The sequence below is a fragment of the Ochotona princeps genome, chromosome X, assembly GCF_030435755.1.
Source record: "Ochotona princeps isolate mOchPri1 chromosome X, mOchPri1.hap1, whole genome shotgun sequence".
NCBI lineage: Eukaryota > Metazoa > Chordata > Mammalia > Lagomorpha > Ochotonidae > Ochotona > Ochotona princeps.
The window spans coordinates 6,483,646-6,507,843 of record NC_080865.1 but is presented as its reverse complement, the minus strand read 5'-3'; the positions used below and the strand labels follow the sequence as shown (position 1 = coordinate 6,507,843).

The 24,198-nt window shown below is 50.5% G+C and overlaps 1 protein-coding gene across 3 annotated transcripts in view; it reads right to left on the bottom strand.

The window, feature by feature from the left end:
• Window positions 1–1,671: 1,671 nt before the first annotated feature.
• Window positions 1,672–24,198, bottom strand: part of LOC101530665 (IQ motif and Sec7 domain ArfGEF 2) — a 52,272-nt gene continuing 29,745 nt past the window's right edge. For 2 of the 3 annotated variants that reach the window (XM_058658294.1, XM_058658295.1), the window contains exons 3-14: window positions 23,765–24,166; window positions 20,990–21,885; window positions 19,179–19,340; window positions 18,553–18,675; window positions 17,376–17,542; window positions 11,308–11,447; window positions 10,423–10,548; window positions 8,197–8,296; window positions 7,415–7,576; window positions 5,472–5,645; window positions 4,884–4,933; window positions 1,672–4,259 (exon numbers count right to left, since the gene is read on the bottom strand). In XM_058658294.1, the coding sequence (XP_058514277.1) occupies window positions 3,294–4,259; window positions 4,884–4,933; window positions 5,472–5,645; window positions 7,415–7,576; window positions 8,197–8,296; window positions 10,423–10,548; window positions 11,308–11,447; window positions 17,376–17,542; window positions 18,553–18,675; window positions 19,179–19,340; window positions 20,990–21,885; window positions 23,765–24,166 (3,468 nt within the window). In that variant the 3' untranslated portion in view covers window positions 1,672–3,293. The remainder of the gene's footprint in view (window positions 4,260–4,883; window positions 4,934–5,471; window positions 5,646–7,414; window positions 7,577–8,196; window positions 8,297–10,422; window positions 10,549–11,307; window positions 11,448–17,375; window positions 17,543–18,552; window positions 18,676–19,178; window positions 19,341–20,989; window positions 21,886–23,764; window positions 24,167–24,198) is intronic. The other variant, XM_058658296.1, reaches the window with a different exon arrangement.

The following is a 24,198-nucleotide window of genomic DNA, read 5'->3' as shown; positions in this document are numbered from 1 at the left end:
CCAAAGACCTGACTCTCCTTCTCTCTATAAATCTGCCTTTCAAGAAAAAAAATAAAGAATTCTTTAAAAAAAAAAAAGAAATCTACCTATGTACTCTAAGACTTAGCATAGAAGAAAACTAACTGTTCATTCATCATTAGAGCAACAAAATTTGAGTGACATCTGTGCTAGGCCAGGCTTTGTACTGGGCAATGATCTGGACAGAGGTCTTTTTCACTGTCAAGCTGCTTATGGCCTGGTAGGTGAGATAATGATGGAAGGGACATATCATAGAATGTAAGAAAGGACACATTTGGAAAGGATGAGTCCTTGGAACCTGTGTTGTAGTAGTGGGGAAATTTGTGTCATGGCTGTCTGGAGGAACACTTCAAATAGAGCTAAAGTGCTGAGGTTGGGAAGTGGACACAAGCATTTGCAGGGAACAGTGAGTAGATAACCATGGTGTGGATAGGGAAGGATGGCTACACAGATAGTCTGGGTTGTCCTGTAGCTGACCTCCATTGTCAAGGAGTCTGTACTTGTTTCTGTACTGGCCAAGCATCTGAATGACCCTTATTTAGTGACAATGATCTTGCTGCAAGAGTACTATCTCCATGATCTGCACCATCAAGCAAGCACTGTCAAGTCACTGAGGCAGGATCGAGTGCTACCATTTGAGTTTGGGGAAGATGCAGTCAGCTTCAAGTGAAGGGGAGGGGGGAAGGGGAGCCATAAAAGGTAGTACAGCTTGGTCTATTGGGGGTGGAGAGGTGAGGATAGAAATATGGTGGACTTGGTTCAGGACCATCTGAGCCTAAACTCCTTGCAACACTGATGTCTGGTCCATGAGGAATTATCACTTTGCAGAGGTGGCCCCAGCTGCTGATTTTGCTGGTTGCATTCCCCTGGGATGCCTTTAAAACATGCCTTGGAGGAAGAAAAGCAAGGCATTGGTCCAAGCTGCTCAGGAGTGGGGCCATCCCTAATCATTCCCTCTGGAGGGCCATTCCAGCTTCTAGGAAGGCAGTAAAAATATTGACAGAAGCTGCTTCTGGGAACCCTGCTGACCTTAACCAAGAGCTACTGCTTGGCTGCATCCCTTCTATGCGAGGCAGAGATCCAGCCTGTTAGCAGCAGTGCTGGAAACAGGTCTGTTTCATAGGGAAGCAGCTTCAAGGACTGGAAAGGGGCCAGGGCAGAAGTCAGGACACCCCATCCTGACTAGCTGTGTGGCCTTGGCAAAGACCCTGCCTTTTCTCCAACCTCCTCTGTAGACTGAAGGGAATCTAACTGTTTGTTATCTAACATCCTAAGTACACATACACAAAGCTCTTGTAACATAGCCAGCCTCATTCCTGGCCCAAGTCACTTCTCTGTTGCACCACTGCCAGTGCATATGTGTGTGGGGGGGTGGCTCCAAGGCAAAGCCAGGCCAGACACAGGAAGGGTAAGAATAGAGGTCCCAAGCGTGGCAGGAAGTAGCCAACCCTAGAAAGGAAGACAAGGGGGACTGACTTGGCTACTTGGCATTTATGACCTCCTGTAAGCATCACAATTCCACCATGTGACAGTGGCTGATCACCCTGGAGTTTTAATGTGAGGAAATAAGAGTCAGAGGGGGTGACCCTCTCAAGGTTGCTCACACGCCTTGGAAGCAAAAACCCCAGGATGCCCTCTGGATCAACTCCAGAATGCACCCTCTTGCCATTCTGTCACAAAGCCTCCCTATGAAATGAGGTGGGCAGTCCTCCTTCAGTCCCACCTCCCTCCCAGACCCAGCTGGAGCACCCTGTTCAGCTGCCTGAACTTGCACCATTAGCATTTTCCTGGGTTGAGGCCCCTCTCTCTTCATGGGCTTCGCAGCAGGCAAGGGGGGCAGAAGTAGGAGGCAGAGGCGGGAGGTGAGCACAAGGTCTTTTATGAGGCATCAAATATACATTCTTATATACACAGAGGAAAAAAGACAATGCCTGAACCCCAGCTCCTCTCCATACAACCCCTCCCACTGCCACCCTCCCTGGCCCCCAAGCCCCAGGGTCCCTGGCCCTTCATTTAGCCAGGGTCCGTCTGTCTGTGCTGTAGCCCATGGTGGAAGGAAGGGGAGAGAGGAAGAGACGCAGGAACGGAGACAGGAGCTGGCTGTGTGGAGCAAGAAGAGGAGCTGGGGCTTGTAAAAAATATATTTATCATAAATAAACAGGGGTTCTGCAAAGGGGCTGGAGAGGCAGCGGAGACTTTGACGGACAGAAGGACTCAGGCATCCTGGCTCCCAGTCCCTGGCTCTGCTGGCTTCGGTTTCAGCCTCAGGAAGGACATCTTGGGGCTCATGGTGGCCCTCTGGGAGCCTCTCTGCCCAAGGGCTGATGCTGGGTGCCCTGCCCCAGCGAGGTGTGTGCGGGAGATATCTGTAAAGTGCATTGTCTTCAGGTGTTGGGAGAGGGGAGGCGCCAGGGAAGGGTAGGGGGGCATGCAACATGGGTGAGGGAGGGCAGGGCCCTTCTCATCCCAGACCTGAGCCCCCCACCCCATCCCCAAAGACCTGTCTGGACTATGATCAGGATAAGAACATTGCAGGGCACGGCAAGTTCTTGAAGCTGAAGAGGTCCGGGCTGGGGCTACTGGTGAGAGGGCATAGACTGGCTCAAGAGAGGAAGCACTGCCCCAGGTGGGGGCCAGCACAAGCGGGGGGCCCACCCACCCAGTGCATTGACAGTCTGTGTCCTGAAGCAGACAAAAAGACACATAGAGGTGTGTGGCTGGACCCTGAAGTCGAGAGAGACGGGCCAGATCAGCCGAGTTTTGGCCAGGATTCTCCTCACCACCCCTACCCCTACTCTGTAGAGCTATGCCTAGAGCATCCTCAGGGAAGCCTTTGGATCAGGACACCTGCCCTTGTCCACCACCCAGAGCGGAGAACAAGCTCACACTGTCTTGGAGGTCTGAGGTCTGAGGCCACTGAACTAGACCTCCAGGAAAAAGGTGTGTGTGTGGGGGGGGGGGCAGTGAGGAGAGGAAGGTAGAAAAAAAAAAAGATGAGAGGATCTCTGGAAGGCCCTCATTGCTTCCCAGCAACTGGGGCACCCTGAGTCCAGGCTGCCAGTGGGGAGGGCCCTTACTTCCCAAAGGGAAGCCCACAGCAATGGTTGGGGCTTGCAGGAGGGGTTCCGAGGCAGGGCAGAAGTGGTGGGGGAAGGGGGAGGACATTGCTATGGGTATATATATTCTGAAAACACTGAGGAAGCAGAGAGGGTGCAAGGTCCCTCTCCTGGGGATCCCCCAGACCTTCTGGTTCCCCAGCTCACTCTCTCCATTCATCAGACCACGGTGCTGATCCGGCTTGGCTTCGCCTTGGGGTTTGCACTGGGTGGGTTGGCAGTGCCAGGGGGCCCAGAGGCGTGCAGTGGGCCGTGGGGGGAGGTGGGTGGCAGGGGTGAATGTGGGGTGTGGGGTGATGGTGGGGGCAGAGGTGGGTAGGACGGGTGAGGTGGGATGGGTGAGTGTGGTGACAAAGGCGACTGGGGGTGGTGAGGATGGGAGTAAGAGCTCCCCGGTGGCCGGGATCCAGGGCCTCCAGCTGCGCCTGCTGCTGGCATCATCTGTGGGTGGTGACTGAAGATGAAGTGCTTGGGGCCCTGTTTGTGGGCAGGAGGGTGCTGAGGGGCAGGGCTGTACAAGGGCAAAGGGGATGTGGGCTGGTGCAGGGGGTGGCGGCCGTGGGGAGCGAACTGAGGATGTCCTCCGGCTCCCCGTCTGGGAGCCCTGCCTGGCCGGCCCAAAGTATAGTGCTGAGGCCCTGGGACTGGGCCATGGGCGTGGAAGTGGCGATGCGGCCCCACAGGTGGGGCTGAGGCGGGAGGTGGCGGAATGGAGCTCAGCTGGGGCAGGGGTGGGGGCTGCTGGGGAGGTGGGGGGAGAGGGGGTTGCTGGGGTGGGAGGTATGGTGGTGGGGCAGGGCCTGGTCCTTGGCAATACTGGGCATGCAGGGCCTGGAGCTTAGACTGCCCATCTGGCAGCCCCCCCAGGCCACCGTGGCTGTGACCATGGTGGTGGTGATGGTGGTGGTGGTGGGTGGAAGAAGCAGATGAAGAAGAGGCAGAGGCCTGGCCTGTTGGTGGTGGTGGCATCTGGAAGGGCCCCTTGCCCCGCTTGCTTCCAAAAAGGGAGCCCAGGAAGGATGAGGAGTTGGAGACGGGCCTCTGGCTCTTGTACTCCTCTGGCGGCGGGGGTGGGGGCGGAGGTGGCATCCTCTGGTGAGGCCGTGGACTGCTAATAACAGACCCCTGGAAGGGGGGAGGGGGGCAAGTCAGGCCAGTAGAGACATCCTAAACCCCCAACCCTAAACTCCACCCCAGTCCTTGAGGGCTGAAGCTGGGGAGACAGGGATCCCCAGCTTGGAGCAAACAATAAAAATAAAAATTAAAAAAAAAAGAGCATAGTCCTGGCCCGGGATGCGGAATTCCTGGCTTGTAGAGCTCTGCTGTCACATCTACTATGACAGCTGATGCTCAGCTGTCAGGGGAGGACTTGGCACTGCCGCCTCCTCCGCGTGCCCGGGGTTCACAGGCCCAGACAGGCAGAGGGACTTGCTCAGGGTCAAAGAGCAGGACTAGGAGGCAAGATTCTCTTGTAGCCCCACTCCAAGGACATCCTTACTGGACATTGGCCCTGGGGTTGAGAGGGGCGTGGGAGGGGGCACGTGGAGAATGGAAGACAGACTGAGAGACAGGCAGAGTGAGGACAGACAGAGCTGAGGACAGATGGAGAGAGTGCCTGGCTGGGAGAGGCAGCCGCACAGTTCCCAGGAGGAAAGAAGGGGACACAGCTGGTTCCCTCCTCCTCTGGGGGCTCTGTGGCCGGGGCAGGGCTCATGCAGTAGATGAGTGGGGACAGGAGCTGGCACTTACTTCGATGGTGCTGTCCAGCGATCCCACGCTGTTACGCCGCCCCCGCTTCCCTGCACCCATAAGCAAGGAGGAGCCCAGCGTCAGAGCAGCAACCCTCCCCCTCTGACCCTGCTAGGTTCAAGAGTGGGGGCCAGGCCTGGGCCACCTCCCAGGGACAGACACCCCATGATCCTCCCTTTGCCCCCATGGAAGAGGGGGAGGTGGGGAGGAGGAGAGGTGGAGAGGTGGAGAAGGAGAAGAGGAAAAAGATAGAGAAGGAGGAGGAGCGGTAACAGGAGCGACAGAATTGGGCAGAGAGGAGGAGGAACTTGGAGGAGAGAGAGAGAGAAAGGGAAGGGGTGAATACCGCGGCCCCACTTCACACACTCCCTGGCCCAAACCCTGGGCTCCACCTGCTGTGACTTGGCTGCCAGGCCCCTTGTGGTACAAGTGCCCAGGGTTCCAGGTGAAGGCAGGGTGTGTGCGTGTACATGTGCAGCAGGTGGAGGGAAGGCTGGCGGCCAGTGGCAGGAGGCAAAGAGGACAACCTGGTCCCTTGTCTCCCCAACCAGGGTTGGGTGGGAGAAGGGGAGGGCCTAGGAGACTTACCTGCATCTGAGAGGTCTCTCAAGGAACTGCTGAGTGCACCTCGTTTGAGCCCATCGCCTGCCCCGTAAGTGTCCTCCAGGCTACTGCGGGCCAGCGTCCCATTGACAGAGTCCTTGGCCCCTCCAGGCTGTGAGGCGTTAGGTCGCATCATACCTTTCTGTTTTTCCAGCTCCGCTGCATGGCAGTGGGGGGAAATGGGGCCAAGTTCAGGAACAGGAGTAGGAAGCCACCTGACTGACCCCAGCTCTCTGGAACCTCCTCCATTCTGCTCCTTCCCTCTGGCCCCCGGGCTTCCCCTTAAACCACTATCCCACCCCCAGCCCCCAGGCCCCAGCCCGGCACTAGTTCTCTCCTCCTTCCCCAGAGCATTTTCTTCCTTCCCCTCTCCTGCCTGTTCTTCTTGCTTCTTTCACCCTTGTTAACTTTTCCTTTCCCCTGCCCTCTTGAAGTCAGGTCCCCTAAAAAAGAAAGGAGAGGGGGCTCGGCAGCATGGCCCAGTGGCTAAGGTCCTCGCCTTGATCCCATATGGCCGCTGGTTCTAATCCCGGCAGCTCCACTTCTTCTCTATATCTCCTCCTCTCAGTATATCTGACTTTGTAACAAAAATAAAATAAATCTTAAAAAAAAAAAAAAGAAAGGAGAGAGAAGAGCAGAGGAGAGGAGAGAAGAGAAGAGAAAAGAAAAGAAAAGAAAAGAAAATCACAATAGAGGATGTACAGTTAAGGATAAAAAGACCCTTCCAGCTCCATGGCCCAGGTAGTCTTCCCCAAGTTCACTCAGTTCTCAGGCACCAGACACCTTGCTCCACAAGCTCATGCCAGGAAGAGGAAAGGGCGCCCTCTATGTGAGATGCTCCCAACTCCTTGCTCGCAATCTTCACAAGGGCTCTGAAGTTGGCCACAATGTGTGGAGGAAGAAACCGAGAATTCATGAGGTCATGGAGCTTGCCTAGGGTCACACAGCTGGCAACAGTGGAGCAGGTGGAACAATTCTAGAAGCAGGTGTGCCTGACCCCACAACCTGGTTCTCCCAGGCCTTTGTATACACTCCTGTGTCCCCGTGGAGTCAATGGAAGCTCTCTTCTATGCTGTCCGCCCTTCATCTTGGGATGCAGATCTTGCTCTGTCATTTCTCTATTTCTCCAAGGTTTTAAGGGACCTGCTGAACTGAAACTCTATCCTTGCCCAGCTGAGGAGCACAACAGACCCTGGAACTGTGAAAATCTCACTAAGGAGCTCCCCTCTCTTGCTATTTCCCTCCCTCCCTCCCTCCCGCCCTCTCTGTCGCCTTCTCATTAACACTCTGTTACTTAACTGTGATGGCATCGACACAAGTGAGAGATTACCATCATTGCCATCATACATGATCAAAATGACTCAGTGTATAGGTTGGTGGGACTCAGCTTAGAGTGGGAAAGAGAAGAGGGTGGGGGATATTATTTGCTGAGCACCTTGGATGCTTCAGAGCCACTGTGGCTGCCTGGTTTCATTTCATCATCACATCTTCATGAAGGAGATTTCATTATCTCAAGTTCGTGTAGCAAGGAACCTGGGACTCAGAGGATGAAGCAACTTTCCCCAAGTTTACCCAGCTATTAAGTAGCACACATGGCATCTGAAATTAGAGGTCTGCCTCCAGGAGATGCCATTTCTTCCCCCTGCTGCCTTACAACAGAAGAAAGAGTGGGCTCGTGACTGAGTGATGAGCATGAGGCCATAGCATAGCCTCTTGGGATGTGGACTAATAATCTGAGGGTGGGAGCAATGAGTCCCTTGGCACTGAAGGTACCCAAGCAGAAGCTGAGGGACTTCTGAAATGTGCAGGTGGGAGGGTTGGGCAAACTGTCTCTTGGCTCTGAGACTCCCAGATACCTGGATTCTTGGTTTGTGTGGGGCACTGTGTTGAGGTAGAGAGGGGGATGGAGACGTGTCTTGCCTACTCACACTCCACACGGTATTTCTCCATCTCCTGCACCTCTGCAATGGACTCGCGCAGATCAGATGTGAAGCGCAGCCGGTCCTGGAGACTGGGGGCGTTGAAGATGATGAGGACTTTGCGCTCCCCACCAGGTACTGCAGAGAGCAACTTGATCCCAAACTGGTAATCTGTGGGCAAGGGCATTACGAGGGGAGGTTGGACACATCTATGGGGACTGAAAAACAAGGTGGTTCCAATGGGAAAGAATGTTTCTAACATTCAATTCAGATCGGGCCTTTCCTCTGTCTATGCATCCTCTATGGCTCCCCTTTTTGCCTCCCAAACCCCCAAACTACTGGTATCTATGGCTTGGGCACTCCCTATGCCACAGAACGGAAAGGCAAACAATTGAATAATTCTCAAAAACCCTTGTGTTTGCACCTCTGCTGCTATTCACATTGCTTATGCTGCTCCAAATGTGACCCAACCAAGTGCTAGCTGTTCAACCCTTCAGCATGATTGCCACCTCTTTAGGTTCACCAACTCTCTCTCTCTCTCTCTCTCTCTCTCTCTCTCTCTCTTTCTCTCTCTCTCTCTCTCTCACACACACACACACACACACACACTGCTTCTCTGTAGGACCATGAGTTCCCCAGCAGCTAGCCCTGAGTCAAATCCCACCAAGCCTACCCTTCATCTCAGGATCTAGCAGGTGCTTAGCCCACCAACTGCCAGCTAGTATGGATAAAGGATGAGCAGGGGGCAGGGCATAGATGCCGAGGATGCTGGGATCCAAGAAGGGACTCACATGAATTCTGAAAAAGCTGCATGTGCATTTCCACCAGGGGAAAGGACTGACGGAAGCTGTACGTCACCAAGATCTTCTTCTTCTGGAAAATTTTGGTGACCTTTGGTAGGGGTGGGAAAAAGACAAGAGGCAGGGTTTGGGGTGGGGAATTTCCATGTGGCACCTATTTCTAGTAACCACCCTCCTCGCCTCCCCCACTAACAGACATAACACACAAACATGCACACCCACAAGATGGGAAGAACTGAAGCTGGAGGAACAGAATGGGAGAGCTGGAAGAAAAATGCCAGTTCCTGATGTAATAATGATGGATGCACAACAAGCGTTTGCAATTTTTATAGGAACTCAACTGAATGCTGCTCCCTCCAGGAAGCCTGGCCTAACATCCCACACAGATTTCCTTTTCCTTTTCCCTTTTCTAAGCTTCTAGAGGGCAGGTTGGGTACCTTTCCCTTGTCAGGCTATCTGGTAGGCCTCCAAGTATGCTGATTGCTCCATGATAGACTGGAGGAAGGGTCTGCTTTTCAGGAGCTCTCATACACCCAGCCTGCCTCCCCACCCAGAGCTAGCACATGATGGCAATCTCTACCAGTCTATGTATACAATTAACTAGTTTGCATTTCAACAATCCAAGGTCTTTATCAAATACTTGGGTACTCTGAGCCCAACTAATTGTAGACTCAGGCTGTCTGCAAGTGGCTCTTTTAAAAGCAGATGTGTTGCTTTCAGGATGATTCTAATGCAGTGATATAAAGTACTTATTTGAGGCCACCTCAGACTGTGAGCTACTGAACAATGGACTGTTCGTGGAAATCAGAGTCTGAATCATCACGGTGTACCCAGTGTCCAGCACAGATCTGGACACCCACAAGTGTCAGTACGTGGCGCGGGTCTAACACTCCTGAATCACCACCTGGGTAGGACAGGCAATTCTCAGGGGGAAGCTATTGCACACATGACGTCTTATTTCATTTGGATGCCATGTCACAGAGGCAGAAACTAAGGGTCCAAGAGAGTACTGGAGGTGTGCTTCATCTAAAGCAGCAACTCTCGACCAGGGGTAATTTTGCCTGCCTCCCCTTGCTTTCCCCAACAAGAGGATATTGAGCAATGTCTGGAGAAAGTTGTGGTTGAAGGATTGCTACTGGCAGTGGTGGGTAGAGACCAGGGTGCTGTTAAATAATCCTGTGATTCATAGGACAGTTCCCTATAATAAGGAATTTTTGAACCCAAATGTCAACAGTGCTGAAACTGAAAAACTCTTCTAAAAGACAGAAGACCAATAGGGGGCAGGATTGCTATCTTCAAATTGTTTAAGAGCTGCCTCACAGCAGAGGGAGGCTATTTCAGTTTTGTGAAGGGTCAAATGAATGATGTTGGGAGGAACCCTTAGGGAGACAGAGTCTAGCCAGTAAAGCTGTATTCTGTCCCTGTAATGGTGCAAGTAAAGTGGCATCCATGAGCAAGCTGGTTCTCTCCCTGAAGATCCTAAAAAGCCTGTTCACCCTGCAGAATAGGCACTCATCCTTAAAAGATCAACATCTGTATTGGTGATGAACTTGGTGTTAAGAATCCTTCTCAGGGCCAGAATTGTGACGAAGTGCAGTAAGCTCCCATGTGCAGCACAAGCATCCCATCTGGGCACAAGCTCTAGTCCTGCCTGTTTTACTTGTGATCCATCTCCCTGTTAATATGCCCAGGAAAGCAATGGAGAGTGCTGGCTCAAAGTGCTTGGGCTCCTGCGCCCACGTGGGAGACCCGGAAGAAGCTCCTGGCTTTGCATTTACCCTGCTCCAGCCAATTTAGCCATTTAGGGAGTGAGTGGATGGAAGATCCTCTGTCTCTCTCCCTCTCTTTCTATCTGTAACTCTGCCTTTCCAATAAATAAATAAATCTTCAAAAAATCCCTCTCAACCACTCAAAGATATCATACTGACCCAGGCTTTCCACAGAACCCCCCAGGCTGCTGAAGTGTATAAGGACACTGGCTACTACTCCACAGACGGTAAGCCTGTCATTTCCCCTGATCATCACAATTTCTGCCCCTGCATGGCTCTCACTACCTGCAAAGGGATACATGAGGAAAACAGATGATGGAGTCAGTGTGGGTGCGGCACCTCACCTGCCATGCATCTCCCCACCAAACCAGTGTCAATGGGCTTCCAGCCAGATTCAGGACCCACACTCCCCATCTCCCTCTAATCTCCTCCCCAACAGTGCCCCTACCACGAGGAGATCATTGAAGAGGAAGACCTCCCGCTGATGCAACCCCAGCCTCTGGGGGCGGTTTGGATCTGGCACCTCATAGAGCTGGCAGCAGCAAACCAGGCGACGGTGAGGAAGAGATAGGACCTAACAGAGTTGTAAAGAACAGGTGGCAGTTAGCAAGGCCAGCATTGCAGCTCCAGGCCTCCAGCACTTTCACATTCCATTACAAGAGGAAGTTTAGCTCAGATGGTTACTCTGATCTAAGCAGCATAAACAACTAAGTCATAAGCTTTTCTGCTGCTTTGCCTTTCTTGCCCAACTCTATATGGCCACCCTCTAACCATCCTTCAAATTCTAATTCTGAAACTGCCTCTTACAAGAAGCCTTCCTAATTTCCCAGATTGAAAATGGCCTCTCTCACCTCTCTATTCCCCACCCCTCCCCCAAATTAGACCATCAGGTGGAAGTATTATCTCTGTCTTTGGCACCCCGTGATATGTGAGCACCCCCAAAGGAGAGAGGTCACATATGACTCATATCTGTGTGTACAGGGCTCTGTGAAATCTTGGGCTTGGTGGAAAGGCATCCATCAGTGTTGGCTGGTGAAGACTAGAATAGGTTCTTGGCTTTGGTCCACAGCTAATTACGGGCTTCTCATGTGGGATAGAGAGGCAAAATTGGAGGTGGACAGATACTCCGCTATATGGGCCTGACTGTGTGCTGGATGCATCTGCATGGTGAATCTCACTTAGTCTGTATCATAATGCCCTGAGAAATTTCCATTATTCACCCACTGCATCCTGTGGTAAGGGGACCCTGGAGCTCAAAAAGGGACAGTGACTTACCACTCAGTAGAGGCAGGCCAGAGCCCTGGCTCCTCTGCAGTGTCCCAAAGGCACTTACCGGTTTCTTGCCAACAATCATGCGCTCCACAGCCTGCACCTGGGACACATGGTCGTCATTGGTCCGCAGCTCACGCCCCTGGATGCGCTGATAAATGCCCACCAGTAGGTCTCGAGGGATGTCTTCACCATTGTCAACCCCTGGGTTGTGGTGGTCGAGGAGAGGCGCAGAAGGAACACAGGGAGAGATCACATAAATACTTCAAGCACTTGCGCAGGAGATTGAGTTACAAGATAACAGGAGTTCTGCATAACACCCTGTCTGCATGCATGGTCCATGAAAACTGAGCATCAGTGGGAGCGTGTGGTCCCCCAGTCAGATCAGGGCAGGGAAGTTGCTCATCGGGAAAACAGCCAGTTGTCTTCTTCCCTAGGGTGGGAGTTTTGACTAAACAACTCAGAACACACTGCGATTAAACCAGATACTACTTTTTATTTAACCTTCCTAATTAGGAAAAATACTTTAAAATAATATCTGGTGTTAGTTAAGTGTGAAGGGAAGCAACCATGTATAGTAAGCTAACTGATTTTGGACGATCATTTGGCAGGAACCTAAATGTTCAAACTCTGTGGTTCCACTTCTAGGAACCTGCCCTAAGGAATTACTCTGACACCTATATGGGCTATGTGATTGCAAGAGGCTGTTCCATATACACTAACCTGTGGGAAAATTTTGAAACAGTCTAAGTTTCATAATAGAGCAACAGCTAAGTAAACAAAAGTATAACCATTTAATATAATACCACACAGTGATTAGACCCTTTAGTATAATACAACACAGTGATCAAAATCTTGATGTTTTAAAAAAAAATTTAATAACATGAGAAAGCTTTTGCAGTAGGTTGAGTGAAAAGAGAAGATGATAAATCGTATGTAAGGCACAATCTCACCTATATAAAAAAAAATGACATGCATCGGGGGAAAAAGACCGGAAAGCACCAAAATATGGTTGATCTAGGGGGCAAGATCTTGGATGATTAAAAGAAATTTTCTAACATTTAATGTTTTCTGAAATTAGCATGTATTACTTTTCTTTTTTTGCTTATTTAATAATTGGAAGGGGGACATGCACACACACGTACACACATAAAAGGCACTGCAAAGAATGTGTGGAAAAATGAAGCTGAAAGATGTTTATTTTAAGAAAAGGTTTATTTTGGCATCAAAATAAACTTGAAATCCATATATAGATTTTTCATAACTTTCTGAACACCATGTGTGTGTGTGTATGCATGTGAGTACTTCATGGCATTAAACCTTTATTCTGGTGCCAAAAATTTAGACATGCAAGCATATGAATAGTCTTCAAAAAGCTCATGAAAATGCATATTGTGAAAAATCTTTGCATGGGTTTCAAGGTTTTACACCAAAATCAGTTCTTTCAATTTTTGAAGTACTGTGTGTATGTGTGTGTGTGTGCACATACATCCACTCATATACAGCGATCCTTGGTATAAATGGAAGATTGACTCCAGATCCAATGTGGATACCAAACTTCATGGATGCTCAAGTTCCTTACAAAATGGTTTAGTGTTTACATAGAACCTCCCATACACTGTTCATCCTTCCATGTACTTCATGTGATCTCTAGATTACTTAAAATACCCAACACATTGCAAATGCCAGGGCAATACCTGTTATGTTATTGTCTAGTGAATAAGGACAAGGGAAAAAGTCTGTATGTTTTCAGTACAGACACATTTTTTTTATGAAAGTTTTTCAGTCCATAGTTGGTTAGACCTATGGATATGGAATGCATGGATATTGAGGGGCAACTGTATGTACCTAAACATACAAAGAATGAATGAATGACCAATGGCAGGATTCTAGGAGATAGCTCCAGATGATTTCTGATATGTTTACCTTCCTCCTACCAAGTTTATCATCTTTCTCTACTTGTGATTATCTACTAAGTGAAACCCACTCAATCTTTAAATCTTCTGCCAGGGGCCCCAGGGTGGTAGCCTAGCGGCTAAAGTCCTCGCCTTGCACACGCTGGGATCCCATATGGGCACCGGTTCTAATCCTGGCAGCACTGCTTCCCATCCAGCTCCCTGCTTGTGGCCTGGGAAAGCAGTGGAGGATGGCCCAAAGCCTTGGGATCCTGCACCAGTGTGAGAGACCCAGAAGAAGCACCTGGCTCCTGGCTTCGGAGCCACACAGTTACAGCCACCGCGGCCACTTGGGGAGTAAATCAACGGATGGAAGATCTTCCTCTCGGTCTCTCCTACTTTCTGTATATGTGACTTTCCAATAAAAATAAAATAAATCCTTTTTAAAAAAAATCTTGTGCTAGGGCCCAGCGGCGTGGCCTAGCGGATAAAGTCCTCGCCTTGAAAGCCCCGGGATCCCATAGGGGCGCCGGTTCTAATCCCGGCAGCTCCACTTCCCATCCAGCTCCCTGCTTGTGGCCTGGGAAAGCAGTCGAGGACGGCCCAATGCACTGGGACCTGCACCTGCGTGGGAGACCCGGAAGAGGTTCCAGGTTCCCGGCATCGGATCGGTGCGCACCGGCCCACTGCGGCTCACTTGGGGAGTGAATCATCGGACGGAAGATCTTCCTCTCTGTCTCTCCTCCTCTCTGTATATCTGGCTGTAATAAAATGAATAAATCTTACAAAAAAAAATCTTGTGCTAGAAAAGATTTCTACTGGAAATGCCACACCTGCCCCTTGGACATGTACTAATAAAAAACATCCTTTATCATAGTGCTAGAGAGTTTACAGTCTATCAAGTGCAAACCCCAACTGTCAGCAAATTTGTCTTGCTTTTGGTTCTCCTTTTTCAACTCACTTCCCCCTTTCGTCTCTGTTTAGATCATCTGTGTGCCATTTTGGGTAGACTGTTCTTTGGTGAGTGGCAGAGCTTCACATCAATAAAATAACCCAAGGGAAAAAAAAATCAAAGTAACACGTTTTGCCTGCCATTCAGGGCCCTCATATTAGTTGTTCCAATTGATCTTCCCAAGCAGTTATCCACCAACTCATCTCCGTTGTTCTCTAAACAACTTTACACTTTTCTATCTCTGTATTTTGTTATTTGTTGCTGAAGAAATCCTTCTCTATCCTGATTCTGTCACCTTTTCCATGCCTGCAAGGTATACATTAAAATCAAAATCCTGGGTCAAGTATATTGCAGTTAAAGTGTTTCATTCCCACACTGGAACACCTGGGTTCCACGCCTTGTTCCCCTCCAGCTTCCTGCTAATGCAGACCCTGGGAATAGTGACACCTCAAATGATAGAGTTCCTGTTATTCGTGTGGCAGGACTGGCTTGAGTTCCTGCTTCAGCCTGTCCATTGCGAGCACTTAGAGAGTGAACTAGTTCATAGTACTCCTTTTCTTTCTCTCTCCCTCAAATAAACAAGTACAAATTAAAAAACACACATATATGGACCCAATATGATGGCTCAATGGCTAAATCTTCGCCCTCCTTGTTCCAGGATCCCATTTGGGTGCAGGTTTGTGTCCCAGCTGCTCTGCTTCCCATCCAGTTCCCTGCTTGTGGCCTGGGAAAGCAGTAGAGGGTGGCCCAAAGCCTTGGACCCTGCACATCCATGGGAGACTCAGAAGCTCCAAGTTCGTGGCTTTGGATCGGCTCAGCTCTGGCTGTTGCAGTCATTTGGGGAGTGAACCAGTGCACAGAAAAATCTCTATCTTACTCTCTCTGTAAATCTGACTTTCCAATAAAAATAAATTTTAAAAAGCACATTTATATACATATATAAAAAGCCTGTTTCCTCCAGCAAGGTAATAGGAAGAGGGCTCTCTTTCCCTTAAGCTCTTTCTTTTAAACCTTTATTTATTTCCTTGAAAGCAGACTTAAAGAAATAGAGGGTGAAACAGAGAAAGAATGAGATCTTATACTCACTGGTTCACTCCCCAAATGGCTACAATAGCCAGGGATGGACCAGGCCACAGCCAGGAGCCAGGAACTTCATCTGAGTCTCCTATGTAGGTGGCAGAGGCCTACGCACTTAGTCCATTATCTGTTCCTTTATCAGGCACATGAGCAGAAAGCTCAATCAGAGGCAGGGTTGGGGTTGGCACGGTGGCATAGTCTGCTAATATTCTACCTGCTAGCACCAGCATCCCATATGGGCACTGGTTCATGTCCCAACTGCTCTGTTTCTTGTCTACTTACTAATGGCTTAAGAAAGCAGCAGATGATGGCCTAAATCCTTGGGGCCTGCACCCATGTGAGAAACCTGGAAGAAGCTTCTGGCTCCCAGCTTTGGATCAGCTCAGTTCTGGCTATCGCAGCCAATTGGGGAGTGAACCAACAGATGGAAGACCACTTTCTGTTTCTCCTTGTTTCCTTAAAATCTGCCTTTCAAATAAAACTAAATTCATCTTTAAAAAGAAAAAAGAAAAAGAAGTAGATCAGTTGGAACTTAAACAGAGACTCATGGGATGCTGACACTGCAGGTGATATATGTACTGTGTCATAACGCCAGTGCCAAGATTGATATATTTTTTAAAGATTTATTTATTTTTATTGGAAAGGCAGATTTACAGAGAAAAGGAGAGAGAGATAAAGATTTTCCATCTATTAATTCACTCCCCAAGTGGCCGCAATGGCTGGAGATGAGCTGCCAATCTGAAGCCAGGAGCCTAGAGCTTCTTCCAGGACTCCCGTATGGGTGCAGGGTCCCAAAGGCTTTGTGCCATCCTCTACTGCTTTCCCAGGCCACAAGCAGGGAACTGGATAGGAAGTGGAGTATCTGAGACATGGACTGGCACCCATATGGGATCCTGGAGCATGCAGGCAGAGGATTTAGCCACGGAGCCATCATGCTGGGCCCCCAAACTCTTGATTTTAATTAACTGATTTATTCCAGTGAGATCCTATCCACTGCTACATTTCCCCAACAGCCTTGTTGAAATGCTATTCGAATCTGCTATCAGAATGTTAGAGACTCAATCACTAGAGCCATTGTTGCTGCCTTCCAGGGTCTATATTAGCTGGAAGCTGGAGTCAGAAGCCAGAGCCCTGTGGCACCCAGGTTTTCAGATGCAGGGTATGGGTGTCTTGGCTGGTGTTGTAGCTACCAGGCTAAACACCTGAGCTGCCCCCTTCCCCACCCTGAGATCAAACTGCACTTTGAGCCTCTCTTGGCCCCACTGTTTACTCTGTGTCTTATGTCAGTCACCTAAACATTACAGGTCAGTCTCTCCCCACGCAGGTGCTCTCTCAGTAAGCAGGGACCATGGCAGACTCCCCTCCATTGTCCTTGGCACCCATCACAGGACCTGGCACACAGCAGGCACTCAGGAAATGTTCACTGGCTGGATGGTTGGTTGCTCAGGTGAATACATTAATTGAAGAAAGGGTACCTAAAAGAATCAATGAGTCTATGTGGACATCAATTTAAAAAGGAGAGAAAAAGAGTGAGAAATGGATGAGTGGATGACAGAATGAAGTTGTACAAGGCCTGTCAGAACCAGGGATTTTTTTGGGTAAGATTTAATCTATTTATTTGAAAGGCAAAGTAACAGAGGGAAAGAAGAGAGAGAGAGAAAAAATTGAATATTCCATCATAGATTCATTCTCCAAATGCCCATAACATCAAGGGACTAGGCCAGGATGGAGCCTGGAACTCCATCTGGATTTTTCTATGTGGTGTAGCAGGGACCCAAGCCCTTGACCTTCCTATGCGCATTAGCAGGGAGCTATATCTGAGGAAGAGCAGCTGGGACGCTAGCCAGCACTCTGATACAGGGATGCTGGCACCATAAGCCACATCTTCATCCATTCACCACATAACAGCATGGATTGTAGGACCAGGACTTTTATCTATCATGTTCACTGCCAGGACTCCACGACCTAGAAGGCTGATACACAGTAAGGGCTCAGTAAATATTGCGTGTAAATGGGCAGATGCCTATTTGAGTGAATTAATGCATGACTGCACAGGGAACATCCAGTCTTGGTGGAATGTGACAGTATTCCAGGTTAATTTCCAAGCGACAGCTGGCATCTTCCTGACTCTTCCCCACCTCTCTTCCCCAACCCAACCAAACCCAACCATTTTCACTTCCCTGGGTGGAGGGCAGAAATTCTGATCACCTCTGAGGTTCTTGATGAAGTCATCTAGTTTCATCTTGCGTTCAGCTTTGACACTGGGACTGTACATGTCAGTATTGAGGAGGATGATGGCGAAAGCAAGGATGAAGATGGTGTCTGGGTTCCGGAACTGGCGGACGAGGGCTGGGTTACAGACACAGTATCGCTGGCTGCAGGACAAGAGGGGTCAAAACCAGGCTCAGGCACCAATCTCCCTGTCTACCACCTTCCCAGTTTGACACGAACCACCCTGCCCCTCCAAGAAATCCTCCCTAGCTTCCACGGGTCTATTCTCATCTCAGTTTCCCTAAGACTAGCAAGTAAAACAAACAAACAAAAAAAAACAAACAAAAACAAATCCACAACCTTTACCTTTCATGAAGCTCTGTTTGGGGGATTTCTATGCATTGTCTACTGCCATCCTATCACAATCCTGCAAGGTAGCTATTCTCAGTTTCATTTTACAGATGAAGTGACTGAGGCTCAAAGTGGTGAGGCAGCTTGCCCAAAGTGAGAGAGCTGGTAGAGGTGGTAGATGGTGAAGCCAGCATGCAAATCAAGATCTTTTGAACTGAAAAGCAAATCCTTCTCCCATTATGTAAGTTCTCATCAGCTCCTCTTTTTCTCTTCTACATACCCCCAAAGGGGTAGAGGCAGGGTTTGGACCCAGTTCTGTGTGATCCCAAAGCATTCGAAAGTGGTTGTCATAGTTAACGGCAGGGATGGACCATGGAGTCAGATACACCTGAGTTCAAATCCTCATTCCACTGCTTAATTACCATATGACCCTTGAGAAAGTTTACTTAACCTCTCTGAACTTCAGAGTTGTCTTCTGTAAAATGGGAACAAACACAGAAGCACCTACCTCCTAGGGTGGCTGTGAGTATTCTGGGAAATACTCCACTCCAGCTCAGGCCCTCATACTAAGTCAGTATTCTGTGGTTGAGTCTGTAGTTGTCACCAACTTAACCAACTCGGGGCCCCAGGGCTAGGCTGGGCACTTGCTGTGTACTGCCTCTGACCCTCCTAACTGCCTTGCAAAATAGGATGTAACATTTTTCTTTACAGTGAGACAAGCACAAGGCTCTGAGAAGTGACTGGTTGGCACACATCCCACTGTCCCCCTGCTGCCAACAGCGAAGTGAGGGGGAGCAGCTTCAGGAATGGGAAGCAGACATACCTGAAGGCTTCGATGAGGCGCTCCACTTTCTGGGCCTCGCCCTGAACCCGGATATGGGACTGGAACTTCCGGAGTGCATCATCCAGATCCATGGAAGAGAAGTCCATCTCATCTACCACACAGCTGAGGAGCCAGAGAAGGGTGTGGCACTTTCAATGCCTCTGCAGGAAAGCCTCTGACCTACCCAGACCAACACCCACCCCCAACACCCCCCAGCTAAGAGCTCCCACAAGCTGGGACCTGTGGCCCGGTCAAGCACAAATGATGACAGAAATAAAATCTACCTCCTAGAAAATTGTGGCAACACACATGGGAGCCTTCCCATCACCCTACTCATTTCAGAGACAGAAAAGCTGAGGCCCCAAGCAGGCCATGGAATGAGTATGTCTTGCTCAGAGCCACTCAGAAGACTTTAGGAGTCAGGCCAAAAGAGATCAGACCCCTCTGGCCAGAAAGATATAGGAGCAGGAAGGCCTATCCATCCTGTTCTGAGAAGTTTATCTGAGCAAAAAGGACAGGTTGGCTCTCTCTGGTCCTCCCTCTTGCTGTGCTTTTCCAGAAATCCCTGGGCCACATGCCCTAGCCTGGGCAGGCAGGGGAGCAGTGGGGGAGGGGATGGTCCTCACTCCAACACGTCTCTGTTGAACTGCTTCTGCCGGTTCCCTAGGAATTCCCCTATCATCTGCCGGCTCAGGCCTTTCCGCTCCAGGATGAAGTGCGCCACTCCCACTGGTGTGTCGGATAGGAAGCCCCGCTCGATCAGATACTGGATACCCTTCTCTGGCTTCCTGCAGAAAGAGGGGTGGGAGATGACAATGATGATGCTCCTAACGCCATGCTCCTCTGTCCCATTTCTTACAGACAACCAACCACAGCCTCAGAGAACCGAGTGAAGGGTCAATTTACAATTTGGTCCAAACTCTTCATGGTACAGAGGAGAAAATGAAAGACGTGGGGAGAAGAATGTACTTGCATCCTCAACCCAACTTCCTCCTTCACTGGACCAACGGCAGGTTATAGATCATGAGGATCAATGTGAAGCTTGTTCTGGGACAGGAGCTTCGAGATCCCCAGGAGGTCCGGGGTGGGAGAAATCACACACCCTCAGGGCAGCAATGGAGGCAAGAAATGACTTCGGTTTTCATCCCACAGCCCACAGAGGCAGGTTATCACACAGCCTCTGTGTTTCCTTTAAATTTACTTGAGAGGCAGAGAGACAAAGAATTCCCATCTGCTGGCCCACTACCCAAATGCCCTCAACAGCTGGGGCTGGGTCAAGGACAAAGTTGGAAGCCAGGAGCTCAATCCAGGCGTCCCCTGAGGGTGGCGGGAGCCCAATGCCTTGGACCCCTCACCTGCCACCTCCCAGGGTCTATGCATTAGCACAGAAGCTGGAGCCAGGAGCCAGAGGCAGGACTTGAATGCAGATGCTCCTTTATGGGAGGTGGGCATCTTGGGTCTTAGGCAGTAGTCCAAACACTCGCTCCCTACCTCCCCCACCTCCCACCCTGAGTGCTTCTGCAAACAAGCTGCCCCCTTAGATTGTCAGAGAAGTAGCCCAAATCTGGGTGAGTGTTCTGTATTTATTCAGAATCCCAGGGCCTTCAGCTCACATGACACAATTTAGAATTTTTTTTGTTTTTTTTGTTTTTTTTTTTGGTGCTCCTCTAGGCCCAGATCCATGACTTCTCAGCTGTGGGATTTTAGACAATTTACTTCTCTAAGCCTCAGTTCCCAGTTATGAAATCGGGACCCATTACCCCACCTTGCTGAGTTATTGTGAAAAGTAAACATAGGTGGCAGTGTTTAATAAGCTAATAAAGATGTAAAGCATTAAGGAATTACTTCTAATGCCTTACACTTGAGCTAATGTTTTCTAATTACATCTAATGTTTTCTAATTATTTTCTAATCAAATGTCACCCTCCCACCTTCCTCCCAAGGGTCTGGCACAATCCCAGGCACCTGGAAGGAGCTCAGCCATAGTCATGGAGCGGTCTAGTATACCACCCCGCCTCCCCATATCTCAAACATCACACCCTGCTAGTGTAGACAAGGGAAACCTCAAGTGTTCAGGGAAGGAAAACACCTTGCCCAGGGAGTGACCAAGGGCAGACCTGGGGTCCAAGTCACCCATGTCCCAGATGAGGGCAGTCTGCATACCATACGGCTGCTCCCTTTCATAAGGGGTAGTGGGGAAATTGAGGTACAGAACCTCTAAGCGAGAGCATTTCATATGAGCTCATACAGTCAGTCAGCTATGTGTGCCAAGACCTCTATTCTGGCTGCCCTGCATGCCAATCCTCTTGATCCTGAACAGTCAGCGAGAAACCACAAAAACCCAAGATAGCCAGGCCTTGCAATCATTGCCTGGAGCTGCACCTGCACCCATGGCCCGGGAAGGGAGGGCTGAGCAGGCCAGAATGGAGAGCACATACTTGTTGAAGAGATTGAGGCCGATCCTGTAGTGCCGCCTCTGGACCACATCGTTGTTGAAGGCTGGTGAGTCCCAGCTGTGCCTGGTCTCCCGCTGGTAAGTCTGCTTGCACAGGCCAGTGGCCGGAGGTTCCCTCAGGCTGTCCCGAGAGGAAGAGCCCGAGCTGCAGTTGATGGTCTCATTGGAATTGCTGGAGCTCTCGAGGCTCTCATTGTCTCCGCCATCAGAGTTCTCTCCTGCTGCCTCGCACTTCCCCAACCTCCGACCCCCAGCCACACCACTGGGCCCAGTACCACTGTTGGGAGCTGGTGGCAGGGGACCTGGTGGGGCTGGGGCTGGGCCCTCAGGGGCTGGGTAATGGCGGTGTGGGATTGGGGCCCTGCCCGGTGGCCCCTTGTGCTTCAGGGTCCCGTGGGGGCTGCAGCCATCAGCCTCGTACACCAGCTGCCGGTGGACGGAGCCGCGGTCTGAGCGGTCACTCAGGTCCACGGAGCTGTCACTAGGAGGCTCAATGGTGAGCAGGGGCAGGTGGGCAGCCCGAAGCCGGAAATCCCTACACTCTAGGCACCCAGGAGCCCTGCGAGCGCCTTCCTCACGGCTCCCATCTTCCCGGGTCCCTGGTGGCACTGGTGGAGGAACTGGTGGCAGAGGAGCTGGTGCCCAGAACTCAGGCCGGCCCTGGGGTGGGGGCTCTGTACTGGGCAGTCGTTCGGGGGACTGGGGTGGAACTGGGTCATCCAGGTACAGGGGAAGATCGCTGAAGGATGTGGCTGAGCTGTCCTCTTGCTGTTCCTTGGACTCCCGCTTCTCCAGCTGACCTGATCCTGGCTCCTCAGACATGGGCCCCGACGGGTGGCAATTTAGGGCCTCATCGATGGATTCAGCCAGAGACTTGACCTGCATGGGCGAGGGAGTGGGGAGACAGGGAAAGAGGGAAAGGAAAAGAAAGAAAGGAAAGAAGGGGAAAAGGAAAGAAGGGGAACGAATGGCGGAAGGGTAGAAGCAGAGGAGGGAAGGAAGGAGGAGTCTGCCTGGGGGCTTGGCCAAGAAGGCGAGACCCCCTGCTCCTCCCAGACAGACAGGGGTTGTGCTGAGCTCACAGCTGCTGGGATAAACTGTGCTCACAGTTCCCCTGGCAAATACCCCAATCTGTCCTTTGTGTTCCTGTTGACTTAAGCCAAACTGTACCTTCTCTCATTCCAGGCACATTCCTGCCTCTGCTATTGCCATTCACCCCCAACCTATCCACCCACCCCCAGGGAAAACCAAAATCCTAGCTTCCTCCAGGCTGCCAGAGCTGTCTGGGGGATGCCATCTCAAATCCATCCTGGGCCTGGCACAATGGCTCAGTGGCTAAATCCTCGCCTTGTCACCACCAGGATCCCATACGGGTGCCAATTCAGGTCCTGGATGCTCCACTTCCCAGCCAGCTCCCTGATTGTGGCTTGGGAAAGTGGTAGAGGATGGCCCAAAGCCTTGGGCGCCTGCACCCGCGTGGCAGACCCAGAAGAAGCTCTAGGCTCCTAGCTTTGGATCGGCTCAGCTCTGGCTGTTGCAGCTACTTGGGGAGTGAACCAGTGGACAGAAGATCTTTGTCTCTCCTTCTCTCTGTAAATCTGCCTTTCCAATAAAAATAAATCTTAAGAAAATAAAGACAAGAAAAAGAAATCCATCCTACTTGGCTGTGAGAGCCCGGTTCATGGCTTGGAAACAACTCTACCTCCCCCATGACATCCAGTTGCCCACGCATACTCTTTATGATCTGCTACCTCCTGGTGGTCAGACTGTTAGGCACCCCACTGCAGCAGAGTCAACCTCTATGACCAATGACAGGAGGCAGAAGTGCGGTTGCATCACTTCTGAGATCAACCTGTAAGATATTGCAAATCTTCAACGGTTGCAGGCCGGCCCACTCTACAATTTAGACTGAAGCTTCATGGGAGACCTCATGTCAGAACTCCCCAGCCAAATCCCCTGCCACCCAGGCTCTAGTCCCCTGGCCCTCAGCAACTGGATGAGATAGTAAATGATAAAGTAATAAAAGTTTAAGCCCAGTCTCTAAGGGCAGATTTAAGCAATTAAATTTGGGAGTGGGTGGGTAATGTGTTACTCAGTGACACATAACTTATACACTCTTCATTAGACTTGAATAGCACTGAGAGCTGGGACATAGCCTGGTTGCTCCCACCACCAGCAATATAAGCCTTCCTAGTTCCCTTAGAAGAATTCTCCTCTGCAGTCTCCTGAGTTCCCAAGGTCCTGGAAGTGGTCCTTTCTCTTGGCTGTGAGCACACTTGAAGGACACAGTCATGTACCACGTATGCCTGTCATTTCCTCCTGGACCAGGCGATCCTTGGCAACAAGGACCAAGGTCAATTCCTCAGACTCAGTCTCCTTGTTTGTAAAACTGGGGATAATCATCAGGACTCCGTTTGGGGGCAGACACAGCACCTGGTATATAGTAGGAGCGTGTGACCTATTCATTACACTTTTCATTTGCTAGCAGACTGTGGTCCAAGTACTGAGAACACTCATTTTTTTATCTGTTTCTAAACACCCACAGTTTACCTGTTTTGTTTTACCAATGTAAAAAATTTTTTTGATGTTGCCAATTCTTTTTCATTCACACAGTGCCAACTCAGATCGCAGCTCTTTCTTGGGATTAAATGCTGGCCAGGCAATGGCATTCAGCTTGGATGATAGGTAAACAGGAAGGAGTAGGAGGAGCCAGAGCATGGGGATGGGGAAGAAAGGCACTTTGGCCAGGGATCCTGACCTGTTTGGAGAAGGAGTCCTCAAGTTCCGTAATGTCATTGGAAAACTCTCCAGATGTGGTGACAGAGCTTCCACCACCGTCGATGCCCCCACCACAGGAGCCTCCATAGGGGAGCCCCCGGTCAAGCCGGTGGCTCCGGGCACCAGCCATGGCACCCTCGTCCAGCGAGGCAGGCTTGCCCTCGAAGTACGCGGGGTTCTGTGCCTTCTCGTACTCCTCAAAGGAGAACTGCATACGCATGTTGGAGAGGATGATCCGGCGTGACATGCGGCTTTCCGAAGCTGAGCTGCGCAGCCTCTCGAAGTTCTTGTTCATGCGGTACTGACGGAAGGCCGTCTGGATGGTCCTGGCAGCCCTGCGGCTTAGGAAAGAGCCCCCGTACTTCCTCTCCAGCATTTCCACCTGCCAGTCAGGGTCCAGGACAACACGGTCAG